This window comes from Mytilus edulis, chromosome 3 (genome assembly GCF_963676685.1).
Source record: "Mytilus edulis chromosome 3, xbMytEdul2.2, whole genome shotgun sequence".
Classification (NCBI taxonomy): Eukaryota; Metazoa; Mollusca; class Bivalvia; order Mytilida; family Mytilidae; genus Mytilus; species Mytilus edulis.
Genome location: NC_092346.1, coordinates 78085058 through 78105362, shown reverse-complemented (window position 1 = coordinate 78105362; position 20305 = coordinate 78085058). Strand labels below are relative to the sequence as shown.

At 32.3% G+C, this 20305-nt stretch overlaps 2 protein-coding genes across 4 annotated transcripts; one reads left to right on the top strand and one right to left on the bottom strand.

Annotated features, from left to right (window-relative positions):
• Positions 1–25: 25 nt before the first annotated feature.
• Positions 26–4203, top strand: LOC139517504 (octanoyl-[acyl-carrier-protein]:protein N-octanoyltransferase LIPT2, mitochondrial-like). 3 transcript variants are annotated; one of them, XM_071308656.1, is made up of 3 exons: positions 26–139; positions 2808–3279; positions 3831–4203. In XM_071308656.1, the coding sequence occupies exons 2-3, from the start codon at positions 2817–2819 to the stop codon at positions 4067–4069; spliced, it is 702 nt and encodes a 233-aa protein (XP_071164757.1). In that variant the 5' UTR covers positions 26–139; positions 2808–2816; the 3' UTR covers positions 4070–4203. The 3 variants fall into 3 exon arrangements, with proteins under 3 accessions (XP_071164757.1, XP_071164759.1, XP_071164756.1); XM_071308658.1 differs by having other exon boundaries at positions 41–123; positions 3831–4197; XM_071308655.1 differs by lacking the exon at positions 26–139 and adding an exon at positions 2449–2689 and having other exon boundaries at positions 3831–4167.
• Positions 4204–7846: 3643 nt separating this feature from the next.
• LOC139517512 (cilia- and flagella-associated protein 300-like) lies at positions 7847–19601 on the bottom strand. The gene is made up of 7 exons (XM_071308668.1): positions 19351–19601; positions 15616–15697; positions 13752–13824; positions 12588–12754; positions 11554–11726; positions 10486–10552; positions 7847–7989 (listed from the first exon to the last, which is right to left on the bottom strand). The coding sequence occupies exons 1-7, from the start codon at positions 19446–19448 to the stop codon at positions 7861–7863; spliced, it is 789 nt and encodes a 262-aa protein (XP_071164769.1). The 5' UTR covers positions 19449–19601; the 3' UTR covers positions 7847–7860.
• Positions 19602–20305: the final 704 nt, after the last annotated feature.

The following is a 20305-nucleotide window of genomic DNA, read 5'->3' as shown; positions in this document are numbered from 1 at the left end:
ATGAATTTGAAGACAATTTCCCATAGTTCAAAACAAAAACAGGAAGTAGCATGCTGTCAAGAAAAATGTCAACAAATACAAATCCGGTCCAATAATTTGGTCGTCTGAATTACATTCCTACTGGTAATTCGAAGATTTGGTAATTTCTGTTTAATTCCATTTCACCCAAGCCTAGCCGTTAATTTTTCTCTGATCCAAAATCCACGATGTACAGATAAATATGTGCAAAGCTGAAATCACTGAATCTCTGTTCTTTTATTTTATAGACCCAGCTATCAACTAGTGATCTTAACTACTCAATTAAAAAAAAATATTTATTAGGATATCATCTCTAAAATTACAACCATTTACTTGATCTATTAAAATCAATAATTTATGAGGGTATATCTGAGGGTAGTAATGCCCTTTAGGGTCAGGCGTCAAAAGGTCATTTTCGGCTACCGTAAGCATCAAATTGGTAAAATTTTTAACGTGATTCGTCAAAATATCCTTATCGTGATTTGTCAGAGGTCTCAAATAATTACCGTTACTGTTATTTTTTGAAATAATTTAACGAGATTAATCAAAGTCAGACTATTTTTATACAACCACAAAACGAAAATTTTTTGGTCATATATTGGTATCATGTTGGCGTCGGCGTCGAATACTTTTAGTTTTCGCACTCTTACTTTAGTATAAGTAAATAGAAATCTATGAAATTTTAACACAAGGTTTATGACCACAAAAGGAAGGTTGGGATTGATTTTGGGAGTTATGATCCCAACATTTTAGGAATTAGGGGCCAAAAAGGGCCCAAATAAGCATTTTCTTGGTTTTCGCACTAAAACTTTAGTTTGAGTAAATAGAAATCTATGAAATTTTGACACAAGGTTTATGACCACAAAAGGAAGGTTGGGATTGATTTTGGGAGTTTTGGTTCCTACAGTTTAGGAATTAGGGGCAAAAAAGGGCCCAAAAAAGCATTATTCTTACTTTTCGCACAATAACTTTAGTTTAAGTCAATAGAAATCAATGATATTTAAACACCACAAGGTTTATGACCACAAAAGGAAGGTTGGTAATTATTTTGGGAGTTGAGGTCCAAACAGTTTAGGAATAAGGGGCCAAAAAGGGGCCCAAATAAGCATTTTTCTTGGTTATCGCACCATAACTTTAGTATAAGTATATAGATATCTATGAAATTTAAACACAAGGTTAATGACCATAAAAGGAAGGTTGGGATTGGTTGTGGGAGTTTTGGTCCCAACAGTTTAGGAATAAGGGGTCCAAAGGGTCCAAAATTAAACTTTGTTTGATTTCATCAAAAAATGAATAATTGGGGTTCTTTGATATATATATACCGAATCTAACTGTGTATGTAGATTCTTAATTTTTGGTCCCGTTTTCAAATTGGTCTACATTATAAAGTCCTAAGGGTCCAAAATTAAACTTAGTTTGATTTTAACAAAAATTGAATTCTTGGGGTTTTTTTATATGCTGAATCTAAACATGTACTTAGATTTTTGATTATGGGCCCAGTTTTCAAGTTGGTCCAAATCAGAATCCAAAATTATTATATTAAGTATTGTGCAATAGCAAGAAATTTTCAATTTCACAGTACTGAGGCAATTATTGCACAGGATTGTGCAATAGCAAGAAATTTTCAATTTCACAGTATTGCGCAATAGCAAGAAATCTTCAATTGCACAGTATTGTGCATTAGCAAGTATTTTCAATTGCACAGTATTGCGCAATAGCAAGAAATATCTAATTGCACAGTATTGCGCAATAGCAAGAAATTTCAATTAGAGTTATCTTTCTTTGTCCAGAATAGTAGTTGAATCAACTTAAATCATTGTTTTATACAATATACAATGTATATTCACTTTTACTATCAACTGATAAATTAAAACAATCTTTACCATTCAGTGATAACAAGCACTTTTTTTTTAATATTTTATGATGTTAGTCTTCACGCCGAGTGGCAGCCTGGGCAGCCCAGGCTGGTGAAATTGCTCTTGGGCCTGTAAAAATCAGACCTACAGGCCAACAGAATCTAACTAAAAATTTCCGCTGTAGGTCGAGTAATTTGTAACAACAGCAAAGAAAAGTGCAATAAAGATATTATTTAAAAAAAAAAAAAAAAAAAAAAATTCTAAAATTGAGCTGCGGGCCTGTAGATGTAGCAGTTCAGCGTGAAGACTGTGATGTACTTAAATGAGTAGTTATTCTTGCAAACTCCATTAGAAATTTGAATTGAGATTGGTTTTGGAATAAAGGAAAGGGGGATGTGAACAAAAAAAATTGGGGGGGGGGGGGGGGGGGGGGGGGGCAAAGTGAATTGCTCAAAGGCAAAACAAAAATTTTAAGTTCATTAGACCACATTCATTCTGTGTCAGAAACCTATGCTGTGTCAACTATTTAATCACAATCTAATTTAGAGCTGAATCCAGCTTGAATGTTGTGTCCATACTTGGCCCAACCGTTCAGGTTTCAACCTCTGAGGTTGTATAAAGCTGCACCCTGGGGAGCATCTGGTTTATCCTCTAAACCAAGTGTACATTTTATTGTCACGCACTAAAAACTACAAATAACGTCATTTGGCAAGCATTTTTACCGTTTATCGTCATGAAAGTATCCCCATTACCACCCTCAAATGTATGACCTGTCAGGCTATTGACAAAATGTAGAAAAATAGCTAATGGAGAAGGTACAGCTTGATTACGTTAGATTAAATTATATCAATTCGTCAATCTTTTTTCAAGTTACGGTATTAGAATAATGTCATTAATGATTATCAAAATACATGTGAGCTTTTTCCATTACAGACAAATGTCATGATGAGCTCTTACAGCAAGATTGTGAGTGTATTAAATCTTGGAAAAATGGGATTCCTTGATGCTTATAAGGTACAGACCAAATTTGCACGACAGCATTTAGACAGTATGGCAGGAGTACACGGTTCAAATGGAGAAAATGTTGTATTACTTGTAGAGCATAACCCAGTTTATACCATTGGAATTAGATCTAAAGACTATTCGGAAGAATACGAACAAAAACTTAAAAAGCTAGGTGCTGAATTTTGCCGAACAGATAGAGGTGGTTTAATTACCTATCATGGACCAGGACAACTTGTTGCTTATCCAATTTTAAATCTAAAATATTTTACACCAAATATGAAGTGGTATATTTGTTCCATGGAAAAGACAATGATTGGAACTTGTAAATATTATGGTCTAAATGCCCATACAACAGAAGATACAGGAGTATGGATTGGAGATAGGAAAATTGGAGCTATTGGTAAGTCTGAAAGGTCTTTTTTACCATCAATATTAGCTATTCATCAAGATACACTATCATGGCTAATGTTAAGCAAAAATAAAAGTTTTACTTTTGGTTTTATAACCATTATTGATCATTATTTGTGAAAGACATTCATTTTGATGTTTTGCACAGTTGAAAATTACTAAAAATTGATGCAGGAATGAATGATCAAACACTTTATTTGTTTTGTATACTTTTGATTAAAAAATTTTTTTTTATCATGTTTACAGAAGTTAAAATTTCATGAATATATTTATTTTTGAGCTACAATTTATGTTTCATAACGTCATACGAATTTCTCAATTAGTACCGGTACTCTACAAATATGCATTTAATTTGCCACTGGACATTAAACAACAATCCATCCATTATTAATGAATTGTACCAGTTTTTTGTGAGTTTACTAGTCTGTGTGATTTTCTTTTGTGTATTAATGAGTGCTAGAAACAATTCGTAAATTTTGTAGCATTAAACTCAATGCTCAAATATAATTTGTTTATATTTTATCAATTATTATTATATTGTAGGTGTTCATGGTCGCAGATATGTAACAACTCATGGTGTATCTTTGAACTGTAATACTGATTTGAACTGGTTCAAACATATAGTACCTTGTGGATTAAAAGGAAAAGATGTGACGTCTCTTAGTAAAGAAAAGGGCTGTGATATTAATATAAATGATGCTGTAAAACCATTTTTAGAAAATTTTCAAAGACAATTTGATTGTCAATTAAAGTATATAGATAAAGAAACAGAGGAATATTAACACAAAATAAGTATATAATTATAATATAACAATGAATCATGTTTTAATTTATATAAAAAATATATTTTATTTATTTCCACATTTTTATAGATCCAACATTATGACTAAGAAAATAAATTGTTTATAAAAAAAATATTTGCCAAATTGATCTATTGGAAAGAAGTTATAAAATTGTGAATATGAATTTAATTAGAGATTCTATGTTTTGAAAATAATTTGATGTGAAGATATGAACAGGAGATATGTGTCAATAGAACAACAAACCAACAACACAATAAACAAAATGATATTGACCCATTTAATGTGATTGTGTCTTCAGGTGAGGACTCTTTGATGGTGCTGTAGAAAAGAATCTTCCTTCACTTCTCTGGGTAAAAATTACATGAAAAGTGCACAGGCTGTTATGTCTTGTCTGTTTAAACAACCAGGATTGATTTAATGTTATTAGTCCTAAAGAAAATGTTTAACTACAAATATCACCTTTATTTAAAGTTGACAATGATCTGTGAAAATGAGGTCATAGTCAGATAATTTATAAACCAAGCCGGACAGACATAAAAATTTACAATAATTGTCACAATCATTCCATACACCAATTATTGTTGACCTTATTAATAATAGCATCTAAGAAACAGATTAAACCAGAAAAACATTGAACATTGAACCATGAAAAAGAGGTCAAGGACAGATGACACCTGCCAGAAAGACATGACTACTTCACAATCAATCTATACACCAAATATAGTTGACAAATAGCTTATAGTATTATAAAACAGACCCAAAAAAAACAACTAAATGAACCATGAAAAGGAGGTCATGGTCAGATTATACTTGCCAAAATCATATGTACAACTTATAATCTTTCCTTACACCAATTGTAATTGATGTATTGCTTATAGTATTTGAAAAACAGAACAAAACATAAAACCCCAAAGAGGCATTAGCTGTCAATTTCATGTTCATGGATTTGACTAAAATTCTCATATTTGAATTATAATTAACTATTAAAAACCTACATCCAAATAACAAGTCTAAAATGAATGAGTGCACAAGCTGAAGTGTCTTGCCTTCTTTATTAACCATTGATATAATGTTGATAGTCCTAAATCAGGGCCCCCCCCTTTTTGGGGAAAAATTTGGTTGCTTATATAGGGAATCACTGAAGCGTGACTGGAGCAGGCCCCCTCTTAGGCAGTCAGTGATGAAAAACTCCACTTATGAAAATTTCTGGATCTGCCACTGTAAATATAAAGCTTTACTTCAACTATCACATAAACTTAACATGAACCAATGAACCATGAAAATGAGGTCACAGTCAAATGAACCATGCCAGACAAACAAGTTTAGATTAAAATCCTTCTATACAACAGATATAGTTGACCTTTTGCTTACCAGTGGCAGATCCAGAACTTTTGATAAAGGGGGACCAGCTCCAGTCATGCTTCAGTGATTCCCTATATATAAAATCAACCATTTTTTTTCCCACAAAAAAAATGAAAGACTGACCTGCTGACATTTTCATCATAAAATATTTCCATACACCAAATACAGTTGTCCTATTGCTTATATATAGTATTAAAAAAAAGACCAAAACTCAAAAATTTAACTTTAACCACTGCACCATAAAAATGAGGTCAAGGTCATATGATGCCAGCAAGTTGAACATGTACACCTTTACAATCCTTCCAAACACCAAATATACTAGAGCTGTTGCATATAGTATCTTAGATATGGACTTGACCACCAAAACTTAACTTTGTTCACTGATCCATAAAATGAGGTTGTGTTCAAGTAAAAACTGTGACGGGCATGAGGACCTTTCAAGCTACACACATACCAAATATAGTTATCCTATTACTAATAATAAAACTGTTATCACAGAAATATATCTCGCTTTTTTGTAATTTCGATAATGCTAATACAACTGCATACAAAAACCATTGACTTGTCATAAGTAGTTCCCTTTAAACAAACCTATACACAAACCAATACATGTAAACTAAGCAAAATTTCAAAGTCAATAAATCATAACTGTGGGGGCGGGATCAAAAAATCTCCATGGTAATGAGATGTGCCAATGCTAATACAACTGCATACCAAATATCATCGACCTACCAATAGTGGTTCCCCATATATCGACCTAATCACAAACTAAAACATGAAAACTAAGCAAAAGTTTCAAAGTCAATACACCATGACTGAGTGGTGGGGCCAGATAATTTCCATGGAAATGAGACATGCCAATTGTTATACAACTGCATACCAATTATCATTAACTAACCAATAGTGCTTCCCCATAAACTGACCTAATCACAAACTAATACATGATAACTAAGCAAAAATTTCAAAGTCAAAAGACAATGACTGAGGGGGTGGGGCCAAATGATATCCGTGGAAATGAGATATGCCAATGCTTATACAACTGCATACCAATTATCATTAACTTACCAATAGTGGTTCCCCATAATCTGACCTAATCACAAACAAATACATGAAAACTAAACAAAAGTTTCAAAGTCAATAGACCATAACTGAGGGGGCAGGGCCAAATAATCTCCATGGTAATGAGATGTGCCAATACTATTACAACTGCATAACAAATATATATGACTTACCACTAGTGGTTCACCATAAACTGACCTAATCACAAACTAAAACATGATAACTAAGCAAAAATTTCAAAGTCAAAAGACCATGACTGAGGGGGTGGGGCCAAATAATCTCCGTGGAAATGAGATATGCCAATGCTTATACAACTGCATACCAATTATCATTAACTTACCAATAGTGGTTCCCCATAAACTGACCTAATCACAAACTAATACATGAAAACTAAACAAAAGTTTCAAAGTCAATAGACCAAAACTGAGGGGCAGGGCCAAATAATCTCCATGGTAATGAGATGTGCCAATACTCATACAACTGCATACCAAATATATATGACTTACCACTAGTGGTTCACCATAATCAAGAGGCCACCGCCGTAAACAGCATACTTATGTCTGGCTTTTTGACTCTGTCAAGTGAGACAAAAATCAACAATACAAAAACTTTTTTCAAGTAGTCACTGAACCATGAAAATGAGGTCAAGGACAATAGACATGTGACAGGCGGAAACTTTTTAGCATAAGGCATCTATATACAAAGTATGAAGCATCCAGGTCTTCCACCTTCTAAAATATAAAGCTTTTAAGAAGTTAGTTAAAGTCACTGCCACAGCCAAATCACTATCCTTATGCTGAGCTCTCTGTAACTCAAGTCACAGACTTGTCAACAATTAAACCATACATGAACTCAATAATATGTATCAAGACTCCATCAAAATTTTTGTTTAGGCATTATCTAATTAACCATCAAGATGACCTCTGAAGACGAATGAAGGTCATATATACTATAAACATTAATATGAATAGATAGCGACCATGTGCAATTGGATTTTCTAGGTCTGTTTGATATATAGTGTAGGTTAGATTTTACCTGTATAAAGATTTTTTGTGGATCAAATTAGTCAACCAAATTGTTTAAAAGAATTCTTTGCTCAATCCACTAAGTTGGTCAATCAAACAGATTTATCTAAGTCTTTCTTTAGTTATAAATATCTTATATTGCTGTTCTTCTTGTATTCTGTTTTTTTTTTAATGATATTGAGCTAGTCTGTGACACTGTCAGATATAACCAACTTGTCAACATTTCATTTGCTGCAGAACAATTCATGATGAATTAAAATATTTAAAATGAAAGCAGGATAACTGTTGTCAGATACATAAAAAAAATAAGTAAAACAATAATATTTATTCAAAAACACCATTTCCATAACTGTGATAAAATACTGAAATATGTCTCTTAAATGGATCAACTACTAAATAAGCAAAACTTTGTTCATGATCTGTATCTGTAGGGTATATCTGAGTATCTTCATGCTGAAAACATATAAACAAAAATTAAGTTTTCTTTCATTGGACTTCACAGCAAAATGTTTTTTTAATGAAAAATGCGAAAAAAAAATATAATCATATATTTACAATGAAGCTACTATAATGGCAAAAAATATAAAACATAAATTTCAGGATAACATGTACATGTTGTACTGTTTGAAAAAAATTAATGTCAATATTATCCAACTGTCAAAAATTAACAATAACAATAGTGTCACCAATATTGTTTTAACAGTTCAATTGAGGTTATGTTAAATCAAAGGGTCACGTGCATGTACAGCTGTAAATCGATAATTTTATATGTATGTAAGCTGCATTTGCATACCTGTCAACCTGTGACGATGAAAATGCAGGTCATGACCTGCATTGAAGAATCAAATCTCAGGTCATAACGCGTACAAACTTTTTCGAGCTGAATTTCAGTATTTATGGTACATTTTCTTATAATGTTTATCAAAGATACCAAAACATCAATGCATGTTCACTTTGTTAAGTCATTTTAAATCTTATTAAATATTATTTCATTGACTTCTCTTTTTGAAACTGATAGGGAGAAGTGGTGAGATTTGAAAGAGAAGTGCTCATTCGTGCGGTGCGCTACAATGTTTGGATTTTACAATAGTATAAAGGGCCATATGTAAATAATGTTCTTTTTATGTTGTTCAATTCATATGAGTAAAAAATTACAATTAAAGTAACATTTGAAATTAAAAGTTGTTTAAGTTTTACTAAGGTTCTTGTGAGAAACTACCAACTAAATATCTAGCACTAAAGAATAAAATTTTATTTTAAAAAATGTAAAGAAATTATAATATATCAATTACAATTTAATTAAAAATTATCTTGTGTATGAAATTCAGTGTTTCTCATAAAAAAATATAAAAGTTATTAAGCTGGGCCATAATATATTGATATTAGTATAATAGTCTCAGAGTTACGGATTTCGGTCATAGCTGGTCCGGTTCAGATCCGTAGTTTAGAAATCGGTCAATGGCGGACGAATGCAAGAAAATTTACAAAAATAAACGATGTTTGACAAGTTATTTGGAAAGGAACATGACGGTTTTAATGCAATAAATGGATTAAACATTTACTGGAGGCAACTTTTGTCACGTTTAAATGAAGTAACAAACTTATTTTGCCGCCGAAATTAAGGTTGATGTACGTTTTCGAGCAACAAGCACCGGGACTTGCGAACATGCACGAAGTGATAAAAAGTTGTATTTTTATCAAATAACCTGCTACACACTGCGAAGACAATGCTTCAACCTCTTTTTTAAAGATAATGAATCGTTTATGTCTGAATTTCTTTAATTATTAGTAAAAAATTGTTGTTTCATCAACTTGGTAAAAATTGAAAATGTCCGATGACGGAAGCGACTGAAAGCGACTATCGTCAAGAACAGGGCGACTTGTTTTCGCTTTTGGGGGTCGGGGAAAGCGAAGTGACGATCGGGAAGGCGACTTCTTCGCCCAAGTCGCCTGGTAGCGTGAGCCCTGCATTGCACTTCTAAAGATTTTTATAAATTTATGTAACTCAGTCTTATGTGCTTTACTTTTTGAGAAATTTTTTTTCAATCATCAAACACTAATTTAATGTAATTCTTTAATGTTTGAGACTATTGACTATGAAGCCTTTAAACATAATATTTTTGCTTTATTAAGGATATTAGACTATGATAAAATATAGTAATACAGTTAAAGGAAGTATAAATGTAAAAAATAATTTTCAACTTTTTAAAAAAAAATTGTATAAAGGTATAAAAATAATGAAAAGTTATTTTTCAATATGTATTTGAATTTTCACCCATAAAACGTAAATATAATGAATAATTAGGAATGGTGACAAATAAGGGGAAGTAACTCTCTAGTTGAAATATGTTTGTAAACCAAAATTGCAATTTATTTACGACCTAAAGCTAAGGTAATTGGTGTTAATTAACAGTGTGTTTGACACCAAAGCTGTCAAGTGAAGCCATGCACTTAATGGGTCACTTAATTTGACAGTTTACATAGCTAGATGAACTTCCTGTTCATGGAAGAATTACGAATTTGCCGGTATTTCAAAGGAATATTACTTATGAAATCAATCTCAAGGCTAAGAAATACGGGTGAAATCGGGTCATTTTCGGAATTCCCGGGTTATTTCGATGACCCGGCGGGTGTTCAGGGTGATCCCTCAGAATTGTGAAAATCTCGGGTCACACCCGCAGAATACGGGTCAGTTGACAGGTATGCATTTGTATTCCTGTGTACTTGACTTTGTGAAAAATATACCTTCTTGAAATTTCATGAAAATGAATACCGGGTACATCGCTAAAAAAAGGTACAAAATATACAGTATTTCAATTGAAAAGTTGATTCTAAAATTTTCATTGCATTCAAATAGGCCAATGCCATACATATTGGATACAATTCTCAACAAATTTATATATTAAAATTGTGAATGTTTATTATACATGTACATGATATAAGTCTTACCTTTGCTGATATTTTGAACACATGTGATATTATGTTTAACTCCTTAGTTTCTGAATTTTTCTGCACACTGAAAATGAATTAAAACAAGCATTTAAATAGAGGTACATATATCTAAAATAAAGTGTTTTTAAAAGTACACTGCAAAAAAAGTTATGACTAAAATAGTTCTGGTTTTATTGTTCCAGTGTTTCTTACTTACTTAATCCTCTTCATGTTTATAAGGGACTGTATCTTTTACAAAAAAATACAATTTTTCAAATAATGTAGACTAACTTAAGATTTCTTGTTTTGTTTAACTTTAAACTTAACTTAATTTTTGTAGTTTATGTAAGTAAACTACATTTGTAAATATAATTTTGATAATCAGATTTGTTATCCCAGAATCGTCAGATTTAAGGTGGTTCAGGTGTCTTTCTCCAGCTTGGAGTTTGAAATAGTTGGTCTAGATTGTTAATGAAATGGGCAAACTTTGAGAGTAGTATATGTAATATAGTGTTAGACTTTTGATACGAAAACTTTGCCAAAAAAGGGTAGATAATTCAGATAGTAGGGGAGATAATCTGATAAAGTAATTTTTAATAGAAAGTGTTGTAAATTTAACTATTTTAATATGTAGCAAGAAAACAAGTTTGGTGACCCCATTTTTCTGTTTTTTGTCATAAAGCGTGTTATAAGAGCTGTCTTTTCACATTTAATCTTAAAATTCTATCAGGTAGATTTCTTTTTATCAGATAAAATTGGATTTTCCATGCATAATCTATACAACTTACTATTTTGCACAACCTGTAGCGTGAAAAAAGCCCAGGTGACCCATACTTTTGTATTATATTTTTGAAAAAAGCAGGATAAAAACTTCATTTTGACAAATTATTAAAATATTCTATGAATTTTTAATTCAGACACCACAGCCACCTTATGGCAATTTGAAATATTTGAGTTCATACACTCAGTTGATTCATGCCAATTGTAAGTGAGAACATCTGTAATATTACAACCCATTACATGATAATACACAAGACATCTTATTTTAGTGGCCTTAAGTTTTTTCTTTGACAGATAAAACAATACCTTATCAAATCTTTATATATGTTTTTTGTGATGTCTAAGTAAGGTTCAACATTATCTTCAAATTGACAAAGTTTCCCTCCAAGACAAATGTGTTTGAATATACAAAATAGAAGTTCTTCTCTCTCTGTGTCACTGTATAAACAGTAGTGATCCGAGTCATCTATCAGCAACATCTGAAAATAATAAAATAGTACAAATTTGTGGAAAACATAAACATATATAATGTGAAACTTCAGCAATTAAAATGTTTTAAAGTCTAAAATTGCTGTAAATTGAGAATTTTTGCTTCATTCTTTGAAATGAAAAAAAAAAAAGCAATTAAGTGATGTAAATATACAATAGTTCAACCTAAAGATTTTGAAATTTTCCATCCAATATTCTCTATCTATATAGCAGTTTTCAAGATAATAGTCAAACTTGCATTTTACCCCTATGTTTTATTTTAAGTCATGTCAACCATGTGGGTTGGCAACTTGGGTCATCAAACATATATTTTTTTTTTAATTTTATACCCCGTTGATAATTGTAGCTAAGTTTGGTTAAATTTGGCCCAGTAGTGTCATAGTTTTTTGTCCTAAAATTTTTAATATATCAGAGGTATAAATTAATACCTTTCTGAGCTCATCTGACACAATCATGTCTTCATAAACCTCATCAAAACATTTCTGTATAGCTCCAGACTCCCTCACAACACCATCATTATGAATACGATCAAAGAATGACATTGATAAAACTGTACAAGGAACAATTTCTGCTTTTACACTCGTAAACCTAAACATTTTGAAATTTTCCATCCAATATTCTCTATCTATATAGCAGTTTTCAAGATAATAGTCAAACTTGCATTTTACCCCTATGTTTTATTTTAAGTCATGTCAACCATGTGGGTTGGCAACTTGGGTCATCAAACATATATTTTTTTTTTAATTTTATACCCCGTTGATAATTGTAGCTAAGTTTGGTTAAATTTGGCCCAGTAGTGTCATAGTTTTTTGTCCTAAAATTTTTAATATATCAGAGGTATAAATTAATACCTTTCTGAGCTCATCTGACACAATCATGTCTTCATAAACCTCATCAAAACATTTCTGTATAGCTCCAGACTCCCTCACAACACCATCATTATGAATACGATCAAAGAATGACATTGATAAAACTGTACAAGGAACAATTTCTGCTTTTACACTCGTTGCATTTACTCCTAAAAGTTAAAAATAAATAATGATATGATTAATTTATATACGTACATGTATGTAAAGAATGCAAGTTTATATCATTGCCAACCTGATATTTTTACATTATTTACATTAATAAAAGCATCGCAATAATTCTGAATTTACAGTAATTTATAATTATGTTAAAAATCTATTAGACCCAGGTCTAACTGCAAGTATGAAACTGTAGCAAGGTCCAGCAAACTCTGTGAGATTTGTAATACAAACCAATTGAAATTTAAGAAATAATAAATGCAAGCTATGCTTTATTGTAGTTTTAACATTGGTAGGCATATGCATTATATTAGTGAATATTTTTGCTCGAGCGACAGTGAGGGCTAAAATAACACAAATATAATGCCTACCCATGTCAAAACTACAATAAAGTATAGCTTGCATCAATTATTTTGATTCTGATTAGGACAATTGAGGTAATTTCCATGAACCTCCCTTTTTTGTTTGAAAAAAGGCAAACGGCTGGCACTGTGATTTTTCAGAGGGAGGAGTTTGAACAGCCAGCATGAATGGTTGTCGTATCTAGGTCAAATATGTCAATTTCGGAATGCAACACATTACAGTCATAATAAATAAATAAGTAACATTATGTGCACCATTTAAGAGTTTGAAAGTGTTTTAAAGTTGAGGAAATATATTCAGTGCATGTTAATTTGATAAAATTCATTATTCTGAAGAAGTCAATATACGCATGTGCAAACAATTTTATTGAAATTAGAGCATGTGTTTGTTCACAAAGCGAAAGAAGCACGCCATATTAGAATAACTTATAAAATTAGTATACACATATCTTGCTTTCAAATATTGTTTGGAAGAAGACAATACTATTTCTTTAGATACAAGCTAAGTATCAACTGATACTCCTCCTGCTCTATTAAAGTCAAGGAAGAACTTCAGAATCAATCGTGTCCTAATAATTTCAATATTCATATATTTCATTATTCATATATTTCATTATTCAATTCTTACCGAGGGTTGACCATCCACCACCTGAAGATACCACTTTTAGTGTGTGAAGGACATTTGGATCTGTTAAAAAGTCCTATTAAAAAGAAACAGGGTTATGATTTTTTATCACATTTTTAACAGTAGGCAAAATAACCATAGTGCATACCGGTTATTTCATTAAAATATTGTCATTCAGACAAATTCACCAGTAAAGAAGTCCATAGTATTCTGATTAATGTCCCATAATCCCCACCCTAAATATGACAAAAAGTTTTCTATTCTGTTGAAATTGCATCCTTTGTAATAACAAGAGTGCACACACTGAAATGTCTCGCCTTCTTTACTAATCATTGATATTATGTTGATAGTTCTAAGTATAAAGCTTTATTACAACTGTCACATAAACGTTACATTAACCAAGATAACTAAACAAAGACCAATGAACCATGAAAATGAGGTCAAGGTCAGATGAACCATGCCAGGCTGACATGTACAGCTAACAATGCTTCCGTAAAACAAATATAGTCGACCTAATACTTATAGTTTAAGAAAAATAGACCAAAACACAAAAACTTAACACTGAGCAATGCAATGAACCGTGAAAATAAGGTCAAGGTCAAATTAAACCTGAGCGACTAATATATAAATCATTAAATATTTCCATACACTAAATATAGTTGACCTATGGCGTATAGTATCAGATAAAAAGACCAAAACTGAAAAACTTAACTTTGACCACTGAACCATGAAAATGAGGTCAAGGTCAGATTACATCTGTCCGCTAGACATGTTCACCTTACAATCATTCCATACAACAAATAAAGTAGACCTATTGCATAAAGTATGAGAAAAACAGACCAAAACACAAAAACTGAACTATAACCACTGAACTATGAAAATGAGGTCAAGGTCAGATGACACCTGCCAGTTGGACATTTACACCTTACAGTCCTTCCATACACCGAATATATATACTAGCCCTATTGCTTATAGTATCTGAGATATGGACTTGACCACCAAAACTTAACCTTGTTCACTGAGCCATGAAATGAGGTTGAGGTCAAGTGAAAACTGTCTGACGGGCATGAGGACCTTGCAAGGTACGCACATTCCAAATATAGTTATCCTATTACTTATAATAAGAGAGAATTCAACATTACAAAAAATCTGAACTTTTTTTTCAAGTGGTCACTGAACCATGAAAATGAGGACAAGGACATTGGACATGTGACTGACGGAAACTTCGTAACATGAGGCATCTATATACAAAGTATGAAGCATCCAGGTCTTCCACCTTCTAAAATATAAAGATTTTAAGAAGTGAGCTATTTCTAACACCGCCGCCGCCACCGGATCACTATCCCTATGGCGAGCTTTCTGCAACAAAAGTTGCAGGCTCGACAAAAATGAAAACAAAAATCCAACCTAAACACAAAAGTGAGAACTTCAACTAGCATTTTATTTTGTCACATATATACTAAACTTGTTTTTTTTTAATACATTTAAGCCAAAACAGTGAAATCATTTGTAAACATTATCATAATGGGTGGTAAAAAACAGAAGAAGAAAAAAATAATTTCTCACAAAAAATGTTGTGAAAATTACACAATACAAAAGTACAAGGACTGTATAATACACATGTATACAAGCCAAGGCTCCGTGTTGAAGGCCGTACTTTAACCTATAATGGTTTACTATTTAAATTGTTATTTGTATGGAGAGTTGTCTCATTGGCACTCACATCACATCTTCCTATATCTATATATTAAAAAAAATAATATAATGAATACCAAAATAAAATTTAAATGTATGAAATGTAAGGTTTGTATAGAAAGATCTTACTAATACAAATCCTTGTATAATGTTACAAATTGAACACACATACCATTACAAAACTGTCTTTTTCATATGCTTGGAATGACTGGTCAAAGCTGTACATTTGTGCACATATTCTTCCTTTCATAGACCTGTAAAACAAAGCATCTTCATAGTCCTCTCATTGTGTATTTAAGATTAGTATTATAAAACATGAAGTCTTAATTTGATAGAACTTCAGTGTTGTCCTAACATAATTTCTGCCCAAAACCATTAATTTCTATCTAGCAACTTCTCTTAATGGTTTGATACACTGAACACATTTTCTTATACATGTAACCTGGTAAAATAAAATTTAAGTTATTAAGTTCCATTATCAGAGTATATCGGTTATATGAATAATTTCAGATTCTCTTCTGTTTCTGACCAATTAGATATAAGAAAATGTAGTATGAGTGCCAATGAGACAACTCTCCATCCAAGTCACAATTTATAAAAGTAAACCATTACAAGTCAAAGTACGGTCTTCAACACAGAACACTGAACAATTGTCTGTTTTAAGCTGCTGTTCAGAATTTTTATGAATTTAAGTTTAATTTTTTCCAAAAATAACGATAATGATAATTATTTGAGACCTTCTTAGCATCTGAATGAACTCTCTAGAACTGTCGCAATTAATTAGTGCTATTTATCTATGGCCATAAAGTTGCCACTGAAGAACATTTAAAATTTCTGGTTATTCTAATGTGTTTAACATTCAAAGATAAAAACAGAGTTAATGTATTTTCTGGTCAGTTTTAAGGTTGTTGCTCGATGTGAAAAGTTGGTTACATGTTTGCAATATATAAATATTGTATAAGAACTCGATGTTGTCTTTTTAATTCATATTGAGGTGTAACAATATATCAGTAATAAAATACTATTTATTACTTATTGCTAAATATAATAAGTAAATATTAAAGATCATCGTTATTTTCTTCAAATGACGTACAATCAACAAATCAAGAGATAATAGTGGGTGTATATACTATTTCCCAATCTCGTTGTTATGTATACCGAAAAGTACTCAGTTTTTACACACATGTAATTCATAGTACTATTTTTCTTTTGTTTACTCTGTATACGTGCATGGGTTTTTAAATTGTAATAATACACCGTGCGAAGGAATGAAGAGAGAGCATGGAGCATGCAAAACTACATTTTATATATGTGTGTAGGCGTTCTTTTTTTTTGGGGGGGGGGGGGGGGGGGGGGGGGGCGTCATTTGAATTTTCAATCAGTTTATTCTAAAGATGTAGCGCATACCCTAAAAAAAATTCACTTACAGGGACAAAATTGAAAAGTTTTAAGACCGGCCCAGAGGTTCTTTCATAAAGGGGGAACATGGACCTCCATTTTGTTGAAACAATTAACATAATTGTTTAGAATTACTGTTAGTGTTACGGCAGTCAGAAGTCCCCACTGCAACACCCCCATGGAATTCGTCGGTTATATAAGGTATTTATGATACCTTACTCGTATTAAATTATTTTTTATATTACCTTATATATTCAGTGAGATATATTGCGGTTTCGAAAATATTGCTAAGTACGTTAAGATGTGGAGAATATACTTCCTGTAATAATTTGTTTTAGTAAAGATTGTAGGACTTATGAAAAATTGCCTCACTAGTTTGTATATGGATTTCTAGCAAAAAAATTATACTCTCTCCCTTTTTTCTATGTAAAAGGGAAGTGATAAAAATGTTAATTTCACATCAAAATAGATTTTTTTAAACCATTATAAGCAAATGTAAGCAAGGGGTCTCACCGTCTGGAAAGGGAGATGGCAGCACAAAATAAAGTGAACTATTTATAGTAAACATTTTGTTGAAAAAAGTGTTTTTTAAAATTATTTGTTAGCACATGCTTACAATGCTACACTCAGTCTCGTGCTACACCACTGAAACCTTGATCATGTTTTGTTAGAGTTTAAAACATATTGTTGTCTCCAGAAAATATTACACCCATGAAAGACAATTAAAGATTAAGGAGAGGAAAGTTTTGGATTACCGAAATATTTTTCTTCCAATACTCATCCGTCAAAACATCAACCATAAAAAGCGTTGTCTTATATGCGCCAATTGTCAGATTGTTCATCATTATACTGTTACATGTACGTTCTATTGAATTTTTTTACATACCTATAATATCAAATTAACCTTTCTATAGTTACCATATGATAAAAATAACCTCATCACATGTACTCATCCGTGTAAAAGTTTGCATTGATCAATAAATTTAAATAATCATAACAAACTTTTACATAAACATTTTAACTGCATGTACATTTTGTAGCTGACCACACTCTAACTTATTAGTCATTTAGTTGGCGCACATCAGTCGTGCACCTATGGCAAATAATTTTGTTGGGAAATAAATAAAACAAAAACAAAATCATTTGTCCTTTTAATCATTTTTAATAAGAACAACACATTTAATTATAAATATTAAGCATAAATCTTTTCGATACAATTGTTTATTTCTTAAAATAAAAAGATTATGATTGTTTAATCAGTTGTTTTGTTATTTGGCATGTGTCAAACGGTTCATTGATTTTTCGGCATATCAAAGAAAAATGGGCACGTGCCTAAATAATGTTGAATATCTTGTTTATTTATGATCATTTTTCTATTAAATTTGAAATTTATGCATTAAATATCAATCTCTAACATAATATGTAAATATAATACATATAACTGTGTAAACAGCACTCCTTCTACTCCTTAGTGGCATTGTATAGTCCTTAGTGCACTAAGGAGTCCTTAGCAGTGTTTAAACGTACTGAGTCTATTAAATTGGGGTCTAAGTGTGAAACGTGATTGGACTATTTTTTTAAGGGTGCCACGTGAAAGCAAAAAACAAAAGCTTGAAAGCGAGAATCAAAGTCTGGCAAAACACAGGAACTTATATGTGCTATTATGGCAACAAGAAGCATGATAAATTACTACTAAATAACAAGCAGGATTTGGGATCAGACCCCCAAATGAGACCTCCTCTCAAGAGATCATAATTATTTGGAAATTCAAGATGCTAAAACCTCTAGATCCGCCATAGTCCGAGATTACTCTGACGTCCAACGGCTGTTTTGCCAGACAAGCTGGGACCTGGCTAGTCCAAGATTACTCTGACATCCAACGGCTGTTTTGCCAAGTCTGGCTGGGGCCGGGCTAGTCCGAGATTACTCCGACGTCCAACGGCTGTTTTGCCAGCCATTGGAAGTAAGAGTAATCTCGGACTAGCCCGGCCCCAGCTTGTCTGGCAACACAGCCGTTGGACGTCAGAGTAATCTCGGATTAGATCCGCCAATGCAGAAAAGAGCTTCATGGTAGCTCTCAAACACCGTCAAAAGGTGTCTGTATCTGTATCTGTATGTATACGTTGAAGATACCAATTCTGGCTTTTACTCAACGGGAGAGAGAGACACCTATTGGCGGTGTTGGAGAGCAGCCTTGAAGCTCTCAACTGTATCTGCGCATACAATACGATCCTCTAGTTGGTTCCAATGTAGTACACTCTTGACGAAGAATGAGTTCTTATAGGGATCGGTGTCTTACTCTCCTGTTGAATAAAAGTCAGAATTTGGTGTCTTCAACGTACAAAATATGCCGAATCCAAATAAAGTTTTACTTACTTACATACAGATACAGACAGATCGATCTTTCTGGAAAAAAAATTAAGCGTCTATGGCAACAATGTTATATTTTAAAGATTCCTATTTAAACACTGCCAAAAAAGTAGCAATAGCTGTACTGACTATTAGTTACCATTTAAGAAAGGATTCTTGACTTTCTTTACTGTCTATTGAAGAAAATTTCTTTGAATTGAGATGTTGAAAAGAGAATTTTCTTGCTTTGACTTCCATGTTGGATATGTTCTCGTCTACTGATTTCTCCAATTGTATTTCACCAAAATAAGTATATCGTAAACAGTGAACCAGTTAACTCTCACGTGGCTTGTCAAAATATATTTGTTAGTTACTGTACAGTATTTTTCTTTGGAAATAAGACTGGAATTCGCTTGTAATACGCCTCACTCTAGCTGTGGACAAAGATATCGACAAAGTGTAGTAGTCGGCCGAGTACCAGTTTAGTTTTGCCTTGTAATAAAATATAAAAAAAAGCCGGAAGATGATTGCCCGGCAATGAGACAACTGTCCACAAGAGACCAAAATGACACATACATTTTAAAACAACTATAGGTCACCGTACGGCCTTCAACTATGAGCAAAGCCCATACCGCATAGTCAGCTATAAAAGGCCCCGATAAGAAAATGTAAAACAATTCAAACGAGAAAAACTATAACGTCCTTATTTATATAAAAAAAAATGAACGAAAAACAAGAAAGAACAAGTACAGACACCTATGGCCAATCTTTCTTCCCGAGGACAATCAGGGACTGGAACAACCTACCAACAACAGTTACAGCGACCAACACCGTTGAGGGATTCAGAGCTGCCCTGAAGGCATGCTCTGAAAGGAAGTAGGAAAACCAGTTGTAAATAATTTTAATTGTATATTTTTTTGCGAACGTTTTAAATGTAATTTGTAAATAGCCAAGAGAAATCTTTCTGTGTTGCCCGACACTGCGTAAAGTTTTCGCGCGGAACCATTAACATTCAGCAATGAATCCGGTTCCTTACCTGGAAGAAGAAGAAGAAGAAACACTGAAATATGTAACACATAAACAAACGACAACCACTGAATTACAGGCTCTTGACT

What these genes read in the sequence shown, in the direction of transcription:
- LOC139517504 (XM_071308655.1), top strand. An exon ending in TAGGAAAATTGGAGCTATTG is followed by an intron (nt 3,280 to 3,830) that starts GTAAGTCTGAAA and finishes ATTATATTGTAG; the next exon opens with GTGTTCATGGTCGCAGATAT.
- LOC139517512 (XM_071308668.1), bottom strand. Translation starts at nt 19,448, where the DNA reads ATGGAAGTCAAAGCAAGAAAATTCTCTTTTCAACATCTCAATTCAAAG. An exon ending in CAAGAATCCTTTCTTAAATG is followed by an intron (nt 15,698 to 19,350) that starts GTAACTAATAGT and finishes TTTGTTTTACAG; the next exon opens with GTCTATGAAAGGAAGAATAT. An exon ending in TGTTCAAAATATCAGCAAAG is followed by an intron (nt 7,990 to 10,485) that starts GTAAGACTTATA and finishes ATATGTTTTCAG; the next exon opens with CATGAAGATACTCAGATATA.